The 21,078-nt window shown below is 41.2% G+C and overlaps 1 protein-coding gene across 1 annotated transcript in view; it reads left to right on the top strand.

The window, feature by feature from the left end:
* Positions 1-21,078, top strand: part of gcgrb (glucagon receptor b) — an 82,482-nt gene that overhangs the window by 51,358 nt on the left and 10,046 nt on the right. The window contains exons 2-9 of the mRNA XM_017682675.2: positions 9,731-9,868; positions 11,867-11,957; positions 12,963-13,070; positions 13,340-13,434; positions 14,349-14,455; positions 14,906-15,065; positions 15,712-15,871; positions 16,503-16,563. Of these exons, the coding sequence (XP_017538164.1) occupies positions 9,818-9,868; positions 11,867-11,957; positions 12,963-13,070; positions 13,340-13,434; positions 14,349-14,455; positions 14,906-15,065; positions 15,712-15,871; positions 16,503-16,563 (833 nt within the window). The 5' untranslated portion in view covers positions 9,731-9,817. The remainder of the gene's footprint in view (positions 1-9,730; positions 9,869-11,866; positions 11,958-12,962; positions 13,071-13,339; positions 13,435-14,348; positions 14,456-14,905; positions 15,066-15,711; positions 15,872-16,502; positions 16,564-21,078) is intronic.

Genomic DNA, 21,078 nt, shown 5'->3' with positions numbered 1-21,078 from the left:
TGGCACTGCACGAGGATGATCAGACTATACATTCCTGCAGGGTGAGGGACAGGATTCATAGATTGAGAAAAGGTGGTACAGGGCAGTGATTGTCTCATTTGATGTGTGGAAAATAGGTCGCAAACAGAGGTTAACAACTGGCAAAAAAGTAGGAACTGTATTTGGGCAGCCAAAGGACATAGTGTGAAGGAAGTAGCTGAGTTTGCAAGTGTATTAAAGCGTATGGTCATACAGGTCGACCAGCACGGGCAAAAATCCCAGCCTACAGGAAATTCTCATCAGAATTGTGGCCGAAAGATGAAACTGATGGACAGGGATCGTGTTCTTTCAGAAATTGGTTGTGAAGGACCTGCACTGACTTCTAGAAGCAATTCTTGCCATTCTCTAGCACTTTTTATTCACAAGCTCCCCAGACAAAAAATTGTCATGACCTTAAACTCACAAGATGACAAGTTTTTTTGTTTTTTTTTTGTCTGGGAAGCTTATATGCTTTCAAAGTGGGAGGTGGCAAGAAGTAAAATGAACAACATATATAAAACATGGATAAAAAGGCTTGAGATTAACACAGGAAGATCTGCATGAATTCCTTTGTAATGACTGTATTTTGGCATTTAAGCGATCTGTTGAATATTGTGGGAAGATGCACTAAAAGTATGTAGACACCCGATTCTAAACCCAAGGAAGCAGCTGTGGGGCATCGTCAAGCGGAAGGAGGAGGAGCGCAAGGTGTCTAACATCCACCAGCTCCGTGATGTCATCATAGGGGAGTGGAAGAGGATTCCAGTAGCAGCCTGTGCAGCTCTGGTGAATTCCATGCCCAAGAGGGTTCAGGCAGTGCTAGATAATAATGGTGGTCACACAACATATTGACACTTAGAGCACAATTTGGACTGTTCACTGTGAGGTGGACTCACTTGTGCTGCCAGCTATTTAGACGTTAATGGCTGTTGAGTTCTTTTCAGAGGACAGTAAATCTGCACTGCTATACGAGCTGCACACTGACCACTGTAAGTTTCATTTCTATAGTGTCGTCCCTTGAAAAGATATAATAAAATATTTAAGATATAATAAAATAATAAAATCTCTCTCTCTGTCTGTCTTGCTCTCTCTCTCTCTCTCACTCTCACTCTCTCGCTCTCTCTGTCTCTCTCTCTCTCTCTCTGCCTCTCAATCTCTGAAGTTAATATTATGTTACCTGAAGGCTAAATGAAGCCACAGGATTGCTTTGGCACGCTTGTGAAGTGAGCAAATGGAGGGCATGACATCTATTGATTACATCAGTTGTGGGATGTTACATTACATGGCGATTGGTGCTACAGGATAGCCAGTGATGCTGTGGAAGCTGTAGCTGATAAAAGCAATGAAACACCCAAGGAGGAAGGTAATTGTTATAACACAGCAGATCATTTGTTCATATTGGTAATCATTAGACTTCTAGCATTGAAATTAGATTACATACACTGCACTCATCTAATGTAATAGGGATACGGCATGTGCTGTCTCTCTTTGGTGTACAAATCTCCCCAGTAGGATGAAAAAATGAACAGTTTTTGGGTGTGGGTCAGGCATATGGTCAATACTGTGATATAAGTACCAATTTTTCAACACTCTTTTCCTAATACCCTTCTTAAAACCTGCACTATGTAAGTATTGGGGGAAATGGAATCACAATGCCAGTAACATTTCAGTCAGGTTCTTTGAGTGTTAACAGTTTATGGAAAGAACCCTTGAAGAGCCCATGAAGACAGAATGTAGATAGCAGTGATGATACACAAGTTCAAGACATGAGTCTTTTAAAATCTTTGTTATAAAACGGAAAGTTAAACTATGATTGGCAGAGCTTCATTTGAAGCTGTAGTAAAATCCACAAGATAGCACTCCTATGACCACCTCACAACAAGTGAACTCTGTATCACTGCACCACAGCAAGGAAAGAACCCTTATGCTCTTGATGGAATAATCTTGGATTTTAATGCTGCTTGCATGGACCACCAAATACAATGAAGTAAGAACACGTTTTTTGTTTACTCTTTACTGAAGGGCAACTTATGTTCTTAATTGAAGTACTTACTGTATGATTATCTGTAAAACTGCTATGACTGGACCGTTAGTACCTGCGGCATGAGACCGACGGGATTCATAGATTGAGAAAAGGTGGTACAGCACAATGAATTTCTCATTGGATGCGTGGAAAATGGGTCGCAAAGCAGATGTTAATGACAGGGAAGAAGGAGTGATTGCATTTGGGTGTGCCAGCGGACATAGTGTGAAGAAAGTAGCTGAATTTGCAGGTGTTTCAAAGTGTAGAGTCGACAAGCAGTGGCAAAAAACCCAATCTACAGGAAATTAGCATTAGAATTGTGGCCGGAAGACAAAACTGTATTTACATTCTTATGTAGTGCACTATGTAAGTAGCAGGGAGCCATTTGAGATTCAGTCCAAGCGTGAGAAGAGGGCACGGCTGGATTAGTGCTAAAAAAGACTTGTGGTGGTAATTTGGTGACCAAAAAGTACTGATAGAGTGAACAATTTGGCATTAAACAGTGCTGCACTATCAAATGTTCGTTGGTCTACACTAAAAAGTTTGAAGAATCATGAAATGACTGCAATAAGCAGCGATGGGAGAACGCTTCACGTTGTGCACCCTTCCCATGACAAAAATAGCAGTAACGCATGGCCTCTCTTGGCTTATTGCTTTATCAAGTGACGGGTTCTCATAGTCAGTTTAGCTTAATTACTGAATGGAGACCACATTTAGCTCCATTCCTAACTTGGTGGTCCAAGTTCAGTTCCATCACGACAGAAATAACTTCAGTAGATGGACAGAATTCTCTTCATTGTTTGAAGACCTGCCAAGTTATTCCAGTAGTTACTTCAGTAGTTTATAAGCATCTTCCTCTTGTTTATATTCCAGAAAGGGCTTTAGAGGTGTTGTATATTAAGCTGTACCACACACACTGTCCCCCTCTGCCTATTAATGTCATTGTTTATTGGATTAATATGTGTTTATGTGTTGTCTATAGTGTGGGTTAGTTAGCATGGGTTTGTGCATCTACCATAGACATAAGTTGTTTAGCTAGAAATGACCTTCCCTGCTATTCTGGTTGTTTTTCAGAGGCCTTTCTCAATAAAAAGTGCAGAAATAATGGCATCGTTATTATTCACTGCCAACACCATAATACCATCGTCAGACAGATTCATGGCCATTCACATCTGAACATTATGCATCAGCTAAACTGGTTAGCTAGACTGCTGTTTACGTTTATCTCCATCTCTCAGCTCCATGGTAGGTGAATAAGCACCTGAGAACACTCGGTTTCTTCAGCCAAATGTTATTCTACAGATAAAATGATTAAAACATATGTAGTCCTGTCCATGTGTTTGTGTTTTGGTTTAGCTCGTGTGTTTTGTTTTGGTCCAGCCCCCTTGTTTCATGACTCCACCCCTGATTGTCTCCACCTGTCCCTCATCAGCCCTGTTGTATTTAAGCCCTGTGTTTGCTGGTCTTTGTTATCTGCTGTGTTGGATGTTCTGTTTGTACTTTTTGCTTGATTCTAATTTGTCACGTTTGCCCCCCGATCAATCCGTGTTGGCTCTATGATCCTGGACTGTTTTGACTATGACCCTGGATTTGCCCATATCAAATCTCGCTTATCTCCGCATATGCGTCCGCCTCCTCGCTCCCAACCATTACAGCACATGACAAGATTTTTTGTGAAATCACATCCATCATAAGTAATTGCCATTTTCTTCTGGTTTAATGATAATGTTTTGCTTAAAATAAAGACAAATAAGCTTCTGACTCAGTGCTCTGGAATTCTGGAGTGGTCTAAAGCCTTAGCCAAGGCCAAGCTTATGAATACTAAATGAAACTGAGCGTACAAATTCTTGAGTACTCAGTATTCAAACAATTCTGGCCATTTATTTTTAACCAATCAATGCTTATTTGCCAGGATAAATTCCTTTATACACCGCTGTTGGTGGAAGAAAACCTCCAAATGGTAACAGGAGAAGGGAAAAAAAAACTTTTACCTTTAATGGAAGTCAATGGAACCAGGGTTTTTCCTAGTCATTTGTTTTGGGCCCTTTGTTTTGGTCCAATCATCATAACATGTACATACTATGTAAAGAGCAACAGGCATTTTCAAATGATGTCAAAACCTGAAGAACGACGAAAATGGAGACATGAGGTTTTCTTCTGACCACAGCGCTATCGTTTTCTCAGATGGCCTTTTGAGAAGCACTGCAAATATATAATATGAATATGACGAATTCAGACTGCAGCAGCATTTTGTATAAATTTGTAGGTCTTTCTAGCACAGCTTTGATATTCTAATTCATCAGAATGTGTTTCAGATGTTTCTGCTGTTTTTAATACACGGTCTGAACTTTGCTAATAACACTTCACTCACACTAATTCAATCCTTGGAATGGATAAATAGCTTCAGGTCACTCTAAATGACACTGATTTATAGTAGTGGTGAATTTAATTACGTCTAATATTAAATCTCATACGCTCTAATTTTACAGGCAGAAGGCATTGGTGCGTGTGTTTGTGCATGTGGTTTTGTCCTGCTGTTGGCACCACAGCCTCCAGTGTTTGTGAATAGTCAATGCTGAAGGGGGCAACTGGGGCAATTCTTGGTGGGTTGGTAATGCTTTGGGATGGTTACACTGGGCTAACCTATAAAACTGATGCATATAAATACAAGAGCACACAGACAGACTAAACTCTGCAAACATGTCTACATGTTTGTTGCAATTTATCAGTTAAATCAGTGGCCCTGTCCTCAACGTAGCCCCTCAGTTGCTTGTAATTGGTCTACTAATGAGAACAGGTGTAGGTAAAGACTTGTCATTTCTAATCCAGTTCTGTTGCTGGTTGTCACAACAGCAGGCACATGCATTTATAAACCCCTGGGGTAGTTTGAGCTCCTGCCCTTTTGCCCACAGACTGTTTAAGCGCCCTCATTGGTCAATGCGTATAATAATAGATCATGCTCACACTTCCGTGTTAATGCAAAGTGTTAAATTATTGTAAATAATGGCTTAGACTACTGCCTGGAATCATTGCACCAATAAATGCACTAATAATTAAACTATAATTAAACAGCCCTACCTGAGTTTCTACTCAATCATGATGAAAAATGTTCAATTTCAGCGCCAAACCTTGAAAAACGGAACTGGAGAGTGGGCGCTGGGCTGGCAGTAGCAGTTTTGCAATGAAAAGATGCTCAGAGTGAAAATAAATATACATTTTCTGGCATAAGTACCCTCCTGGGAAGCCTTGAGAAATAAACGAGTACCTCTCCTCACCGTAGCTCGGCGAGAAGCTTACCTTGACATAGAAATACGGTACTGTGTCCTTTTGCTAATGTTTAATATTGCTAATGTTTTCATGGGCTAAGAAGGAAGAATTGAACCTGGTGGACTTTCTTTTTCTCCAAAATGAAGCACAATCGAGCACTACTTTCATTCGCCTGTTCTTTTAGGGATGTGTGATGATCCATAAAGATCCACTCCACTTTGCAAAGCTAGTGGATTCCTTGCAGTTCAAACGTTTTTTTGTGGCATATGCTGGCGAGTATTAGTCATTAGTCATTTGAATGCAGCTGCTTTCATACTTAACACGTAAAATTCACAGATGCACTTTCAAACTTCCAGTGGGATGAACATCACAGACATGTTTACTGAGCTCACCGTAGAGCTGGGGGCAGCAGTAAACGGTGTCAGCAGAAACAGACAAACAAGGTCATACAAAGTTCAAAGGCTTTCAACTTTTGCGCGATGCACTTCACCAAGTCAAACTACCCTTCCATCCATGTTGGAAGGAACTGCCAGGCGCACCAACTGCTCTCCTATTGGCCCGCCAGAGGCCGAAGGGAGACTTTTGAGGAATGCTGACAGCCAGTGACCCTTCCCGTTCTGTTAAGTGGTGCAGGCAGAAGTTCGGTGTAGGAAATCCTAAAGTTCCGATAAAGCCTCTTTAAGGAGGCGCCACATTCCATTATGTTGTCATTTGGAACCACCAAATATCCATCCATCCATTTTCTAAGCCGCTTCTCCCTCAGGGTCGTGGGGGGTGCTGGAGCCTATCCCAGCAGTCTTCGGGTGGAAGGCAGGATACACCCTGGACAGGTCGCCAGTCCACCGCAGGGCAGACAAACAGACAATCACTCACACCCAGGGGTAATGCAGCAAGTCCAATTGGCCTGACTGCATGTCTTTGGACTGTGGGAGGAAGCCGGAGAACCCAGAGGAAACCCACACAGACACGGGGAGAACATGCAAACTCCACACAGAGAGGACCGCGATCACCCAGCCGGGGAATCAAACCCAGGCCCTCCTCGCTGTGAGGAAACAGTGCTACCCACCGCACCACACACAACCAAATACGAAGACCACTAATAACTAAATCAAGTGGTCAAATGGAATGATGAGAGGCTGACAGTATGATGTTCTGCTTTGATGAAACCACCAACATTTAGCTGCATTGTTTTTTCCACGGGGCCCAGATGTGATACGGTAATGGGGACGAAGAGCAACTTTGAGAAAACAAGTGTTGGCCTTGTCATCCGGAGTTGGTCAGTTCGATCCCTGGTGATGCTAAAGCCGTCTGTGGTTAGGAGTCCAAGAAAGCACAGTTGGCCTCTTTCTCTCTGGGTGGGCCCCTCCCTGTCCCCCCAGTACTCGGCACAATGCTCGTTAATGTGGACGTCTGTTAGCTGACGTAACAGAGTTGGTTGTCGGCACTTTCCTCAGAGCGCATTTAACTGTCCAATGATTTTGTGTTAGCAGCAGTTTGAAAAGATGTAGTGGGGTCCCAAATGGTGTAACGTTGTATTGTGTCCTTATTACAAGGGAAAAATAGTTTCACTAGCTGATTATGTTATTATTGTATTCCTGGTGTTAAAGAGGAATGTGGGCGTGGGAATTAGAGAGGGTGTAGCCTTGATAGCAACACCTCAGTCCAACATGTTGTCCCCAGGCAGGCATTCTTCTTATGAAATCATGTCAAAACCATGCAAGACTACATTATTATAGGCTGCACATAAGGCAAGACACCTAACATTACAGTTGTTTTCCTCTGGAACACACGGCCTTTCGATAAAATTGCATCCCATACTCTTCTAACTGGAAATAAATGGATGTTGCCCTTGTTTTAATTTAAGCCTTTGCTTCCCAAAACGTTTGTCTACAGGCCTGCACAACAGTGCTCTGCAGAGTGCATTGCTTTGTTTGCCTTGTTTACCAAGGCAATGTGAATCATGTGAACATGGACAATCAAGAGCAAAGAGCACAAAACTGAAGGAGGCATCAAAAGCTCTGAGGAGGCTGCAGTGTTGCACAACATTTTGAGCAAGCAGGCAGTGAGAAATGCTCCTCCTTCCTGTTTGTTTGTTTGTTTGTTTGATCGGGTTTGTTTCATGTGTTTATCTGAGAAGATACAGGTTGAGGCGGACTGATCTGCATCATGTCACCACTTCCACTCCAGCTCCAGTGTGTGACTAACTGGACTGTATTTCTAACCCGAACACCCGTCCGTCTTTTTTCTGAGGATCGCCGTATTTACGACGTCCAGACTGAATGGAACAGAATGGAATTTGAAACGTTTTAGCCAAAAATGTTTCCATGCTAAAGGTGTTTTTTGCAGAAACGTTTCAGATTCCGTTCCGTTCTCCCACTTCGCGAACAAGGCCGGCTCTGGGGAAAACCGGAAGGTCAGAGGTCAGCGCAGCATCGCTGGCCAGAAAGAGATTCTTAAACGCACACATGCAGTCCGGGATGGTTTTGGATGCGAATCTGGATTCCGCCTGCACTCGAGTCTCGGGGGTCTGTGCTACTGAATTTAACAGAGGGGAACTCTACAGTGTCTTTAGCATGCTCTGTGTGACAAAGTGTTTGTTTTCATCTCTTTTCTGGACGTTTTGTAATAAAATAGTGGACAAAACTCTGTTTTGTAGTAAAACGATCCCACAGGACAATGAATGGTTCTAGTTTGTACATATTTCGTTATCACGTAGTGAGAATCCTTCAAAGTGCACGTTGAAATTAAGCCCTTCATATTATAAGATTATTACACATATATAACACCTTTAGTACATTATTATTACATGTAAGTGTGTGTGTGCGCGTGTGTGTGTATATATATATATATATAATGCAGACAGGATGTTATGATTACATGTAGATACTTACATATACTCATTATATATGGGTAGGATGTCCTGACATTGTATGTAAACAAACTGTGTGTGTGTGTGTGTGTGTGTGTGTGTGTGTGCGCTTATACTGACTTCAAGTCATCAGGTTCATATCAGTGTGGGAAATCTTTTTCTTTGCCCTCCTCCTCTTCAGTGGTCCTGAGAGACACATTGACATGTGCAACTCCCCACACACACACACACACACACACACACACACACACAGTTTGCGTCTGCGGTGATTGAAGAAGAAGAAGATGATGATGATGATGATGATGATGATGATGAAGCTTTTTCAACTAAGATACACATAATGTGGCTTTATTTAAAGCTTCACTACAGGTAACTTTGTGTGTGATGGAGCCACGATTTCCATAAAGTCATGTTTTATTCATCAACATTCTTCTCTCATCCTAGAGGCTTTTAGCATGTGTCCACCTCTCCATCCTAGAGCTGATGATTAGGGTCTTGCAGGGAGGGATACATCGGCTTTTATTTAGGACACGTTGCATTCACACTGTTTTGTAAAGGCGGGCGAAAGACTATCTTTCAGAATTGCTTCAACTTCCATTCGGAATTGCTTGATATTAGTAAAATATAATATTCATGTATTTCCTTATTTACAGTGTAATCTGCAAAAAACTCTGCCTTCTACACTGTAGACTGGGGTTCAATCCCCCACCTGGGTAAACACCCTACACTATACCAATAAGAGTCCTTGGGCAAGACTCCTAACACCGCCTTGGCCTACCTGTGTAAAATGATCAAACCGTAAGTCGCTCTGGATAAGAGCGTCAGCCAAATGCCGTAAATGTAAATGGAACCTAACTGGACCATAATCCACTGAAATTGTACGTCGCTGTTGTCGGGAGAAAACCTTCTATCTCTAACATGGTAACTTCACAGGAGAAGGAAAGAACATGCTTTACCTTCAATGCAAGTCAAAGGCACCAGATGTCTTTCCATGTCATTTTTGTTGATTGGTTTTGGTCCATTCATCATGAAATTTGCACACAAAGTTAAGAATAACGGGCATTTTCAAATCCTGTCAAAAACTGGAAAACGACAAAAATGGAGATAGGAGGTTTGATTCCGACAGCAGAGATGTTATAAGATGTGCTGAGTCCACGCACCTCATCTCGTCTCCAGGCTTTTATTTCACTGTTCTGTTTGAACAGTTGGCGTTACTCTTGTCCGGTGCCTTGCTTGGTCACTCTTTCTATTCCTCTTCCTTGCTTCCTTTGACTACATCTCACTTGCTCTCATTGCAACCTCTGCTCTGATGTCCATGCTGGGAATACCGGACTTCCCATCGCTATCCGAGTTGCTGGTGTGTGACATGGTGCCATCAAGTGCTGTACCTTTTGAGGAAACACTTACATTGTTTGTACCTCGATGAACGAAAGATGTACCTGCGCAGAACCTTCATTTCTCACAGTGTAACTTTGTTCTGGAAATGAATTTTAGCATAACGTCCATCTCAGTAAGGCACTGAATGCTAACACATAATCTCTTTCTCTCTGTAGGTGGTATGGTGAGCGTTGGAGGGTGATGAGTTGAGAGGGAGGGTCTTCCAGACCCCTCTCTCCCCACCCACCCACACAGACTGAGGCATGTCTCTGTGTCTGCTCCTGATCCTCTTAACACTGACCTCACACACTCAGGTAACACTTTACTAAACACACTTCGAAGTATTCGATTTTATTTCTATAGCGTTTGCGCACTAGTCACCATTTATATTGTGTAAAAATGTCGTGATGGATGAAGATTTAAATTAGTTGGAATAAAATCAGGTTAGGGATCTGGCCCTGTGACCGGAAGGTTGCCGGTTCAATCCCCAGAGCCGACAGCACATGACTGAGGTGTCCTTAAGCAAGACACCTAACCCCCAACTGCTCCCCGGGCGCCGTGGATAGGGCTGCCCACCGCTCCAGGCAAGTGTGCTCACTGCCCCCTAGTGTGTGTGCTCACTAGTGTGTATGTGGTGTTTCACTTCACGGATGGGTTAAATGCGGAGGTGGAATTTCCCCATTTGTGGGATTAAAAAAGTATCACTTAACTTAATAAATATCAAGTGCATGTTTGTCTTCACCCCTTAACCTCGTTGGAGATTCTTGGACAGTGATGTTTTGCTTTTATAGGCGATTTATAGGAGTTTCCCTCTCAAACCACAAAACAGTCAGAGGAGATTATTATAGTGAAGCACCTCCAGCCATTTAGACTGAGAGGAAATAATAACTGTGTGCTGTTTAAAGTCTAATTTTTGGAGCTAAACTGATGTTAACATGGCAGAAATGTTACATCCTTTGATGCCTAGAAGCATATAATAGTATTGACATCTAGCCGTGAGTTGGTGCTACACTAGCAGTGATTCACGTAAACGTGCTTTGCTCATTTTAGGTTAAACACAGACATTTGAAGACACATAAAAGGCATTTCGTGTTTTATTTGATACTAATAACAGACATATATCCCCATATCGTTGTTGTCGGAAGAAAACCTTATATCTCTATTTCCGTCTATTGAAAACGCCTGTCGCTTTACATTATACATCAATTTCACGATGAATGGACTGAAAGAAATGATCTAACATGACTTGGTGTTATGATGTGACAGAAACCCAGACGCTAGCGGATGAGAGGTTAGATGGTTTATTAGTCTAACTAGCAGCCAAGGCAGCAAAAAGGGGCAAAACACAAAGGAGAAGTCCAAGTTCAGTCTAAATGTCCAATAACCAACAGACCCAGTCCAATAAGGCAACAGACGTAGTCAAAAACACGAATCCAAAAGGTCAAAATCACGGTTAAGCATAAGATATCAGGGAGAATCCATTCAGTTTCAGAGAAAACACCTCGCACTGACTGATTGTCAAACCCAGGCTTTAGTACTCTGTGCTCTAATGAGACACAGGTGACATCGGTTAAAAGTCTGGGGACTGTGAGGGAGTCACAGGCTCTCCCAGGGTATTCTGGGAGTTGGAGTTCGACTGATGAGTCCAATGCTTGACACTTGGAAAAAAAGTCTGGTTCAATTGACTTAATTAAAAGTACAATTTATTTTACTTTTACATTAAAAGTAAAAGAAGTTTTTCCCTTCTCCTGTGAAGTTGGAATTTTGGACATACGAGGTTTTCTCTCAAAAAAAGAGCTGATTACTAATTGGCTACAAAAAAATGCATTCACATGCTGTGATACTTGCCAAAGGGGGTGTTACCAAGTAGTGACTATGCGAGGCGCCTGAACTTCTGCTTTGGGCACTTTTTCTTTTTTTGATATTTTGAAACTGTAAAACAAAATAAAAAAGTAATTTCGCCTAAAATACTAAAGAAATCTGTCATCTTTAACTTCTTTCTACGTCTTTTACTTACTTAACTATTCCCATTAACAGAAATTTTGATTATAGGTGCGCAAACCTTTGCATGGCACTGTATCCCTTATTACATCTCAGGTTTTCTCAGTTCTCATTTTTATACAGGAGTGCTGTCTTACTGTAAACAGGGAACCAGAGGTCTGTCAGTGTAGCGCTTATTGTGTGTGCACGTCTGCACTATTGTTTGAAAAATGTGACCCTGAGTGATTCATGGTTTTGGTGTGTAGGTGTTTGTCAGTGATTTGTGTGCAGCCCTCGTGTATTGTGACAGTTTCTAATGTGCTGTTGTGCAGGTGTCCTTGGCCCTGAAGGTGTTGATGGAGCAATGGGCGAGCTACAGGAATGAGTGTATTCAGAGCTTCAGGAACGCTCCACCTGTGGCAGGTTAGAAACTCAACCTCTGCTTTCAGAAATTTAGGTTAATAGCAATAAAAAAAAAAAAAAACAAACAAACACATGACCTAAAATATGTGTACCCAAACATCATGGCTGTATGTGTTTGTCATTCTAAAAGAGTATTAATATCTGAGAAGGTTTTCCACTAGATTCCACAATAGGTAAACTTTGGTGTTCACCTGGTTTGCAATCACCCTCAAAGGTACTGGATGGGGGTGAGGTGTGCAGGCCAATCAAGTTAAATAAAACTTGCCACCACTTCTTTATGGAGCTCCCTTTGTGCGTGGGGGGTATTGTCACCCTGAAACTTGCATCAAACTTGCATCAAAACTGTCATTGTAGCATTAAAATGTTACTATGGGGCCCAAAGAACCAAGACCAGCCACAGCCCATTATTCTACCTCCACCAAACTTACCTAGATCATTAGACCAAATGGTGGTAAAGTGTGACTCTTCACTGGAGATGTTTTCACTGCCCCAGAGTCAACTGGCTGTGTGCTATATGCCTCTCAATCTTTCAGCACTTGGTGGTCTTGTGCTGTGAGCTCTTCACTTCATCATAACAGACTGAATGGCTTGCTAGATTGTATGTGCCTGTTGGTATCGGAAGTGTTGGGAATAGCTGAACTTATTAGAAGTAACTAATTAGAAGGAGTGTCCACATACTTTTGGCCTTGTAGTATATAAATATATGATGTTCAGTTTTGATGGCTCATAACTAAAAAAATGTGCTGACAACACAGCAAAAGCTTATTAATAATGCTTTTAAAATGTTGAATACTGTTTTAAGGGTTTAAAGGAAAAAGATTTAGAACATGCTCTTACAATAAAGAGAAACACTTCCGGATTGAAAGAACACATCATTGATGAGTTGTTTTATTCTAGAATTATCAATAATAGCATTTATTTTAATAGCATAGTGTATTAATAGTGTAATAGTCTAGTGCCACATCTGCATTGTTGACCCCAACTACGTTTCCACTTTTTGTCCAGGTTTGGTATGTAACCGGACATTTGATAACTACGCCTGCTGGCCTGATGGATCTCCTGGCTCTGTAGTTAATGTGTCCTGTCCGTGGTACCTGCCGTGGCATCGGAAAGGTCAGAATCACCTCACAGCGTCCACTTCTGACTTATATTACTGAGACACTGATTTACTTGAATACAAACGTGTCTATGTTGACTTCATGTTTTGCTTTTGGAAAATCTAGTTAGTGATGCTTCAGGCTTAAGAAACACATATTAGAAACAAAGTATATTACTGTTTGTATTGTTATTGATTCATACAAGAAAACCACGATGATCAGACTGAATTTTGGACATTTCAATTTTTGGTGTGTGTGTGTGTGTGTGTGTGTGTGTGTTTGTAGTTCAGCAGGGCCTGGTGTATCGAGTGTGTGGTACAGATGGCCGATGGAGTGACAGTAAAAACACCAGCGAGTGTGAAGAGAACAACCCAGCAATGGTGAGAGACTTTTGTACTTTTGCTGTCAAAAATTAACAAGAAAAATTATTAAAGTCACAAATTTTTTAAATTCATATTAGCACATTTTCTGGCTTGACCCTTTGAACCATCCATAGTAGTGCTGTAACCCCTTTGCAGCATGTTGTATATTGCACTTTTAGTAATTTTAAATAGCTTTTGAAGTGATACCCAGCACCACTACATTGGACAGTGCTCACAGAAGAACTACAGGAAATCAATGAGCAGCAAACTAACAAGAGCAACAGCAAAGTTGCCTTTGAGAGCCTCCACTGTATCAAGAAGCCGTTTTGGGTCAATGTCAAATGGTCCACCATTCTAATGATGCTCATAGAAAGGGGAGGAGGCCTGCACTCAGCAATAAACTGAGGAAGAGGTTATAGCAGCTTAAATCGTTTTATTTCACGGTGGATACATTTCGGTTTATGATGTCCTCAGCGCCATTTAAAAACTCTGCACACAGGTGCAGCTTAAAATATTTCCATGTTTCCACAAGTGGAACCCCAACTGTGGAATCCCAGCAGCTGGAGTTGGAATAGTAAATGTAAATTTATTAGTATATTATTAATATATTAGTATATTTATAGTATATAATATAGTAAATGTAGTAATATATTAGTAAATTAGGTGTTAATAAATATATATATATATATATATATATATATATATATATATATATATATATATATATATATATATATATATATATATATGTATATATATGTATATATTAAAATAATGGAGATTAGTGGATTCACAAGCTCTGAGTATGAAAGCAGTGATAAAAATGAGTTCAATGATAATTAGTTAGTCATTAGTTAGTCACATTTGTCTTAATATTTTACAATCTGCTTCAATATCTGACCTTTGCCCTCTCTCTCTGTTTCTGTCTGTAGAGAGAGTATGGGCAGATTCTCAGTAAATTCAGGGCGATGTATACAGTGGGCTATTCTCTATCTCTGGCAGCTTTAATCCTCGCACTGGGCATCCTGGCTGCCTTCAGGTAACACACCAACAAGTTCTCCCATGCTGAGCCCTTGATTCACTGTATGAGCTCCACTTACCTTATAGTTCGACCATATCAGTGTTCAATTACAGGCTGTAACACACCTGATGTAGCAGAGTTTATCAGCCCCCATCTACCCCATTCACCACTGGTCATATTCTGACTGCAGGACTGCTGTTGTCCAGATGTTATTTGGGTGGTCAGTGTCACTGCTAGATTAAGAGTGGACTCCCACCCAGAATTGCTCTGTGGTCTGACCACTGAGGGCAAGAGGATGTTTAATTTCAATTGGATAAAATGTCAAAGTCATTGTCACTGAAAGAGTCACTGAAAGAGTCACTTGGTGCTGAACTGGACATTTGATAACTCGTAATGGACTTGTTTAACTGTTCCTCTCTGATTCCCTGCCCAGAGCTGATTCACATCTTTGTATTATGGCTTGTGCAGGAAGTTGCATTGCATGAGGAACAACATCCATATGAATCTGTTTGCCTCCTTCATCCTGCGTGCTGTGTCCATCCTGGTGAAAGATGCACTACTGGACATGATCAATACTGCCCACATAGGACATTTCCACTATCAGAGCCAGAGCTGGGCCAATGTAAAGGTAAACACACACCTCAAAATATTGTTACGTCTGCCTCACCATCAGATATGAGAGTGAAATGTTACATATATTAACATTTAAACTACGACACTCATCAGTTTAATAATTATTGCTAATAATTTTAAAAATACATTTCACACTGTATTAGTTACATCATGGAAACCAGTGATGAACAGTGATTTTGGACTTTTTGAAATTTTGAAACAATAATTTCACATTTTTGCAGTTTGATATCAAACTTTTGAAGAATTACTTCAGATTTTTGAAAAGTAGTTCTACACTTTGGAAGTGTGATTCAAAACTTTTGACCAGTGATTTTAAACTTTTGATTTGTGAAATAAAATTCATGAAAAGTGATTTTAAACTGTTGAACAGTGATTTCAAACTTTTGAACCATGAATTTTTAAAGTTTTGAACAGTGACTTCAAACTTTTGAACAGTGACTGTAAATATTTAGACAGTTGTTTCAAACTTTTAAGTTGTGAGTGTAACATTTTGTGATTTAAAACTTTTGAACAGTGATTTGAATTTTTTTAACAGTGACTTTAAACTTTTGAACAGCAATTTCAAACCTTTGAAAAGTTATTACATAATATTAAAACATATTACGTTAAATAACCTTGCTGTTCTTCTTTGCTTGCCTCAGATGGTTGCTGGGTGTCGTGCTGCCATGGTGATGATGCAGTACAGTGTTATTGCCAATAACTATTGGCTGCTGGTGGAGGGTTTATACCTACACAGCCTTCTATCCATAACTGTGTTCTCAGAGAGGAACTACTTCTACATATACCTCTGCATTGGCTGGGGTAAGTATAAGTGTGTGTGTGTGTGTGTGTGTGTGTGTGTGTGTGTGTGTGTGTGTAATCAAGAAGCCACAGTTGTATCTGATTGATTCGCAACATGTTGATAAAGTACTACTGTGCAAAATCCTCAGTGTAGCCAAGACAAATAGCTTTAAATGTTATGTGGGCTGTTAGTGCAGTACAAACAAACATTATCCGAAAGTGAGTGTTCAGGTGTCAGATATAACAAATTAATAGTGCATAGTAATTTAATATTATCCAACTTTGCTAACATTCGCTGTTGCTCACTTTGTTGCTCCTTAGTGTAACTCCAGCATTTGCACATATCTGTGCAAGTCTGCCATCAGCACCCTTAATCTAATGAAGTTTAAACTTAATGGTAACTGTAAATGCTGGACTAGCTCTGCAAATGACCAGATTACTACACTCACATCAAAAAACAAAGTACTGTATATGGGTTTATCTGTATTTTTTCAAACATTAGTGTTTTTCTAAACACATAAAGGCTTACTGCCTAGATAAACAGAGGGCCAAACACGTTTGCATATTAATTACATATGTGTAAGTAATGCAACCTGAACTTAACACTGTTAATCAACTGAACTGATGTAGTCCACCCTTATTTGACTTACAGGTGCTCCAGTAATATTTGTGTTGCCATGGGTGACAGTCAAATACCTGTACGAGAATGAGCAGTAAGTATCAGGATCCTTCATTTAAAGTGATATGTTGTAAATAGACTTCCCGAAGACTAAACAGAAAAAGGCCTGAGGCTGTTTGTGCAGTGGTGCCACTTAATCGGTAAAATTCCACTGAATTTCTGGAGGAATGTGGTGAAGTGACAGTAGCATTGAATAAAATCTTGAAGCTTTGCTAGTGAAAAGATAAAGACTGTGAGTTCCCCAAGTTGATCTATCCAGGCTTTGCCCATAAATGCGTCCTTTCATAGTTACTGTTGTGAGGTTTGCAGAACACCGGTAATAATCTTAATCAAAAACTGCAGCACATACACAGCTATTATTTAAACCAAATGTCTGCAGCTACTCAGTTACATTTCAAAGAGACAAAACATGCCTTTTATTTCTTACATTTTCACGCAGAATTTCCACTCATTGCAAATCTGAAAGACCAGGACATTTTCTCTTTTTTCCCAATGCAATTCAGTTTATGTGCTTTTATTAACTGCACCTGGACTAGTACCACATATAACTATGGTTGGTTAGTGTAGTGGGTAACATCTCTGCCTCCTACACTGTAGTCTGGGGTTCAATCCCCACCTTGGCAAACACCCTGCACTATACCAATAAGGGTCCTTGGGCAAGACTCCTAACACCGCCTTCACCTACCTGTGTAAAAATAATCAAATTGTAAGTTGCTGTGGATAAGAGCATCTGCCAAATGCCGTAAATGTACTGGCTACACTATACGCAGTTGAAAAAGGTTAAGACGCAACAGATTGGCTAATCTGGGTTACATGCAGCATAATCATCCAGTATAATACATACACACTTAAATAAATTAAGTTATCTTTTGAAATGTTTTTATTTTTATATACTTCTTTAACACTTAAAGGGCAGTAAAATGTCCTGGCTCATGGCCCAGTCAAAAGCCGCTCCAGCAGTAAAAAGCGTCTTGGCTCAAGGCCCAGAAAAACTCCACCCTAGCAGTAAATAGTGTCCTGGCTTATGGTCCAGTTAAACTCTGCTCCAGCAGTAAAAAGTGTCCTGACTTATGGCCCAGTCAAACTCCACTCCAGCAGTAAAAAGTGTCTTGGCTTATGGCCCAGTCAAACTCCACTCCAGGAGTAAAAAGTGTCCTGACTTATGGCCCAGTCAAACTCCGCTCCAGGAGTAAAAAGTGTCCTGACTTATGGCCCAGTCAAACTCCGCTCCAGCAGTAAAAAGTGTCCTGACTTATGGCCCAGTCAAACTCCACTCCAGGAGTAAAAAGTGTCCTGACTTATGGCCCAGTCAAACTCTGCTCCAGGAGTAAAAAGTGTCCTGACTTATGGCCCAGTCAAACTCCGCTCCAGGAGTAAAAAGTGTCCTGACTTATGGCCCAGTCAAACTCCGCTCCAGCAGTAAAAAGTGTCCTGACTTATGGCCCAGTCAAACTCCGCTCCAGGAGTAAAAAGTGTCATGACTTATGGCCCAGTCAAACTCCGCTCCAGGAGTAAAAAGTGTCCTGACATATGGCCCAGTCAAACTCCACTCCAGCAGTAAAAAGTGTCCTGACTTATGGCCCAGTCAAACTCCACTCCAGCAGTAAAAAGTGTCTTGGCTTATGGCCCAGTCAAACTCCACTCCAGCAGTAAAAAGTGTCCTGACTTATGGCCCAGTCAAACTCCACTCCAGCAGTAAGAAGTGTACTGGCTTATGGCCCAGTCAAACTCCACTCCAGCAGTAAGAAGTGTACTGGCTTATGGCCCAGTCAAACTCCACTCCAGCAGTAAAAAGTGTACTGGCTTATGGCCCAGTCAAACTCCGCTCCAGGAGTAAAAAGTGTCCTGACTTATGGCCCAGTCAAACTCCACTCCAGCAGTAAGAAGTGTACTGGCTTATGGCCCAGTCAAACTCCACTCCAGCAGTAAGAAGTGTACTGGCTTATGGCACAGTCAAACTCTGCTCCAGCAATAAAAGGTGTTTTGGTTTATGGTCCAGTCAAACTCCCCCCTAGCAGTAAAATGTGTCTTGGCTCACAGTCCAGTCAAACTCTGCTACTGCAATGAAAACTATCCTGTTTCACAGGCCGATCAAACTCAACTACCACAGTATGAAGGGTCCTGGCTCACAGCCTGGCCAAACTGATCTGCTATCATGCTGAAAATTGTCCTAGCTCACAGCCCAGTCAAGCCATTGAGAAAAGTGGCCTGACTTATGGCCCAAATGTAGGTGTTGTGATATAAATTGAGTCTGTTCGACAGTTTCCTGGCAGTTTGGAACTCTGTAGTGAGTGATTTAACAGAGGATAGGCATTAACCACTTCAGCACTCAGCCACCCTGCTGTGGGAGTGTGTGGTCTACTGCTTTGAGATTGCGCTGGTTTTACTCTTCAACGCTTCCATATCACACTAATAGTGCTTACAGTTCACAGGGGCAGATCTAGCTGGACAGAAATTTCAAAGACTGACCTGTGACAAATGTGGCATCCTATCACAGTGCCACGTTTAAGGTCACTGAGCTCTTCGGTATCACCTATTCTACTTCCAATGTTTGTCTGTGAAGCTTGATTTTCTCCACCTGATAGCAGCGAGTGAGGCTGAAACACCTGAACTCACTAATCAGATGTGTCCACATACTGGCCAAACACTAAATCCATCTGATCCGAGAAGAACACAGAAACATAGTTTCCTAACTAAAACTAGTGGAGGAAAGTTCTATTAGTGAGAATTAAGGGTATGAATAGGACCATGCAAGCCCAGTCATTACTATCTATATGAATGGCTACATTAAAAGACAAAAGCTGCATCAAAGTGCAATGACTGCGCACCTATTCAGATCGAAAAATAATAAACTCAATGGTTGCCAAGGTGACCTTGCAAAAGTAACCTTTGAAATAGGGTTTTTTTTTTTATTATTATTAAACAGCCCTGCATTTAGATGTGAGAGCATCAGACCAAGCTCAAAAGACCCGAATAGTCTTACTAATGGGGTCTTTTTGTCTCCTTTGCTTCCCAAGCGACTAATTTGAGAATCAGTCTCCATCCAAGTTTTGTAGCATCATACTGAAATGGGGTGAACATCAACTAGTTCTATGATTCATGATGTCATGTATTGAAATCTTTTGGCGAACCAAAACTTCATATTTCATAGTCATCAAATATTAAGACCAAGTTGTCACACACTAGATTGTCACTTTATATCTACACATTGGCCACTTTATCTGAAACCACTTACTGAACAGATGTATTTTGCAAGTTCACAGTTACAGACTCTATTCCATCTCTTATTGCACAGTTTATCAGCCCTCTCTGCCCTGACCACTGGAAATGGACCACTATAAGACCACTGCTGACCAGATATTATCTGGGTGGTCAGCTATGGTCAGCATAGCAGGCCAAGCACGAACTTGTATGAAAATATGAGAATATGAATTTGGGCACGACCTCTTCAACAGTTGGTGTTGGATTGCTGCTAACAAGGCTACACCTCCTCTAAAACATAGCCCCAAATTCCTCCCATCCCTTTGTTTTTAACATCTGGAGTACAATCAATAGCACAAGCATGATAGGCAGTGAAAGGCTACACTATATTTCCAAAAGTATTCACTCACCCATCCAAATCATTGAATTCAGGTGTTCCAATCACTTCCATGGCCACAGGTGTGTAAAAACAAGCACTTAGGCCTGCAGACTGCTTCTACAGACATTAGTGAAAGACAGCAAGTCCAAGTGTGAAATTTCCTCACTACTAAATATTCCACAGTCAACTGTCAGTGGGATTATAACAAAGTGGATGTGATTGGGAACGACAGCAACTCAGCCACGAAGTGGTCGGCCACGTAAAATGACAGAGCGGGGTCAGTGGATGCTGAGGGGCATAGTGAGCAGAGGTCACCGGCTTTCTGCAGAGTCAATCACTACAGACCTCCAAACTTCATGTGGCCTTCAGATCAGCTCATGTAGTGTTTATGTTTACATCACATTTTGTTTTCTCCGAACATTTAACACATACAATATATGGCCAAAAGTATGCAGACACCACTATCATCATCATCATCATCATCATCATCATCATTAACCACTGTTGGGAGCTTCACGAAATGGGTATCGATGGCCGAGCAGCAGCACATAAGCCTCAGATCTCCATGAGCAATGTCATGGGTGGGTTGTGGTGGGGTAAAGCACACTGCCACTGGACTTTGGAGCAGTGCAAACAGATTCTCTGGAATGATCAATCACACTTCTCTATCTGGGCATCTGATGGACGAGTCTGAAAAGTGTTAACAAGTCCACACTCAGTTTGTTCCACCCTGTCAATTCTATGTTTCCACTAGGTCTCATGGTTGTTACCTTAAGATATCCAGCCAGGAGGTCTGTGGTTGAGAACTGACCACTGATAAGGGGCTAGAGAGTGGCTAACACAACAGCTTGAATAGCTAAGATCTGAAACTCTATACTAGTAAGATGGAGGGCTTCCAGTAAAGTGGGCATTACAGTTTTTGTGTGAATTGCAGGTTTTAAAATGTCTTCAGACTCAATCACGTGCCTG

The sequence above is a fragment of the Pygocentrus nattereri genome, chromosome 12, assembly GCF_015220715.1.
Source record: "Pygocentrus nattereri isolate fPygNat1 chromosome 12, fPygNat1.pri, whole genome shotgun sequence".
In the NCBI taxonomy this organism is placed as follows: domain Eukaryota; kingdom Metazoa; phylum Chordata; class Actinopteri; order Characiformes; family Serrasalmidae; genus Pygocentrus; species Pygocentrus nattereri.
The sequence above is the reverse complement of the archived record's forward strand: the minus strand, read 5'-3'. Positions and strand labels throughout refer to the sequence as shown.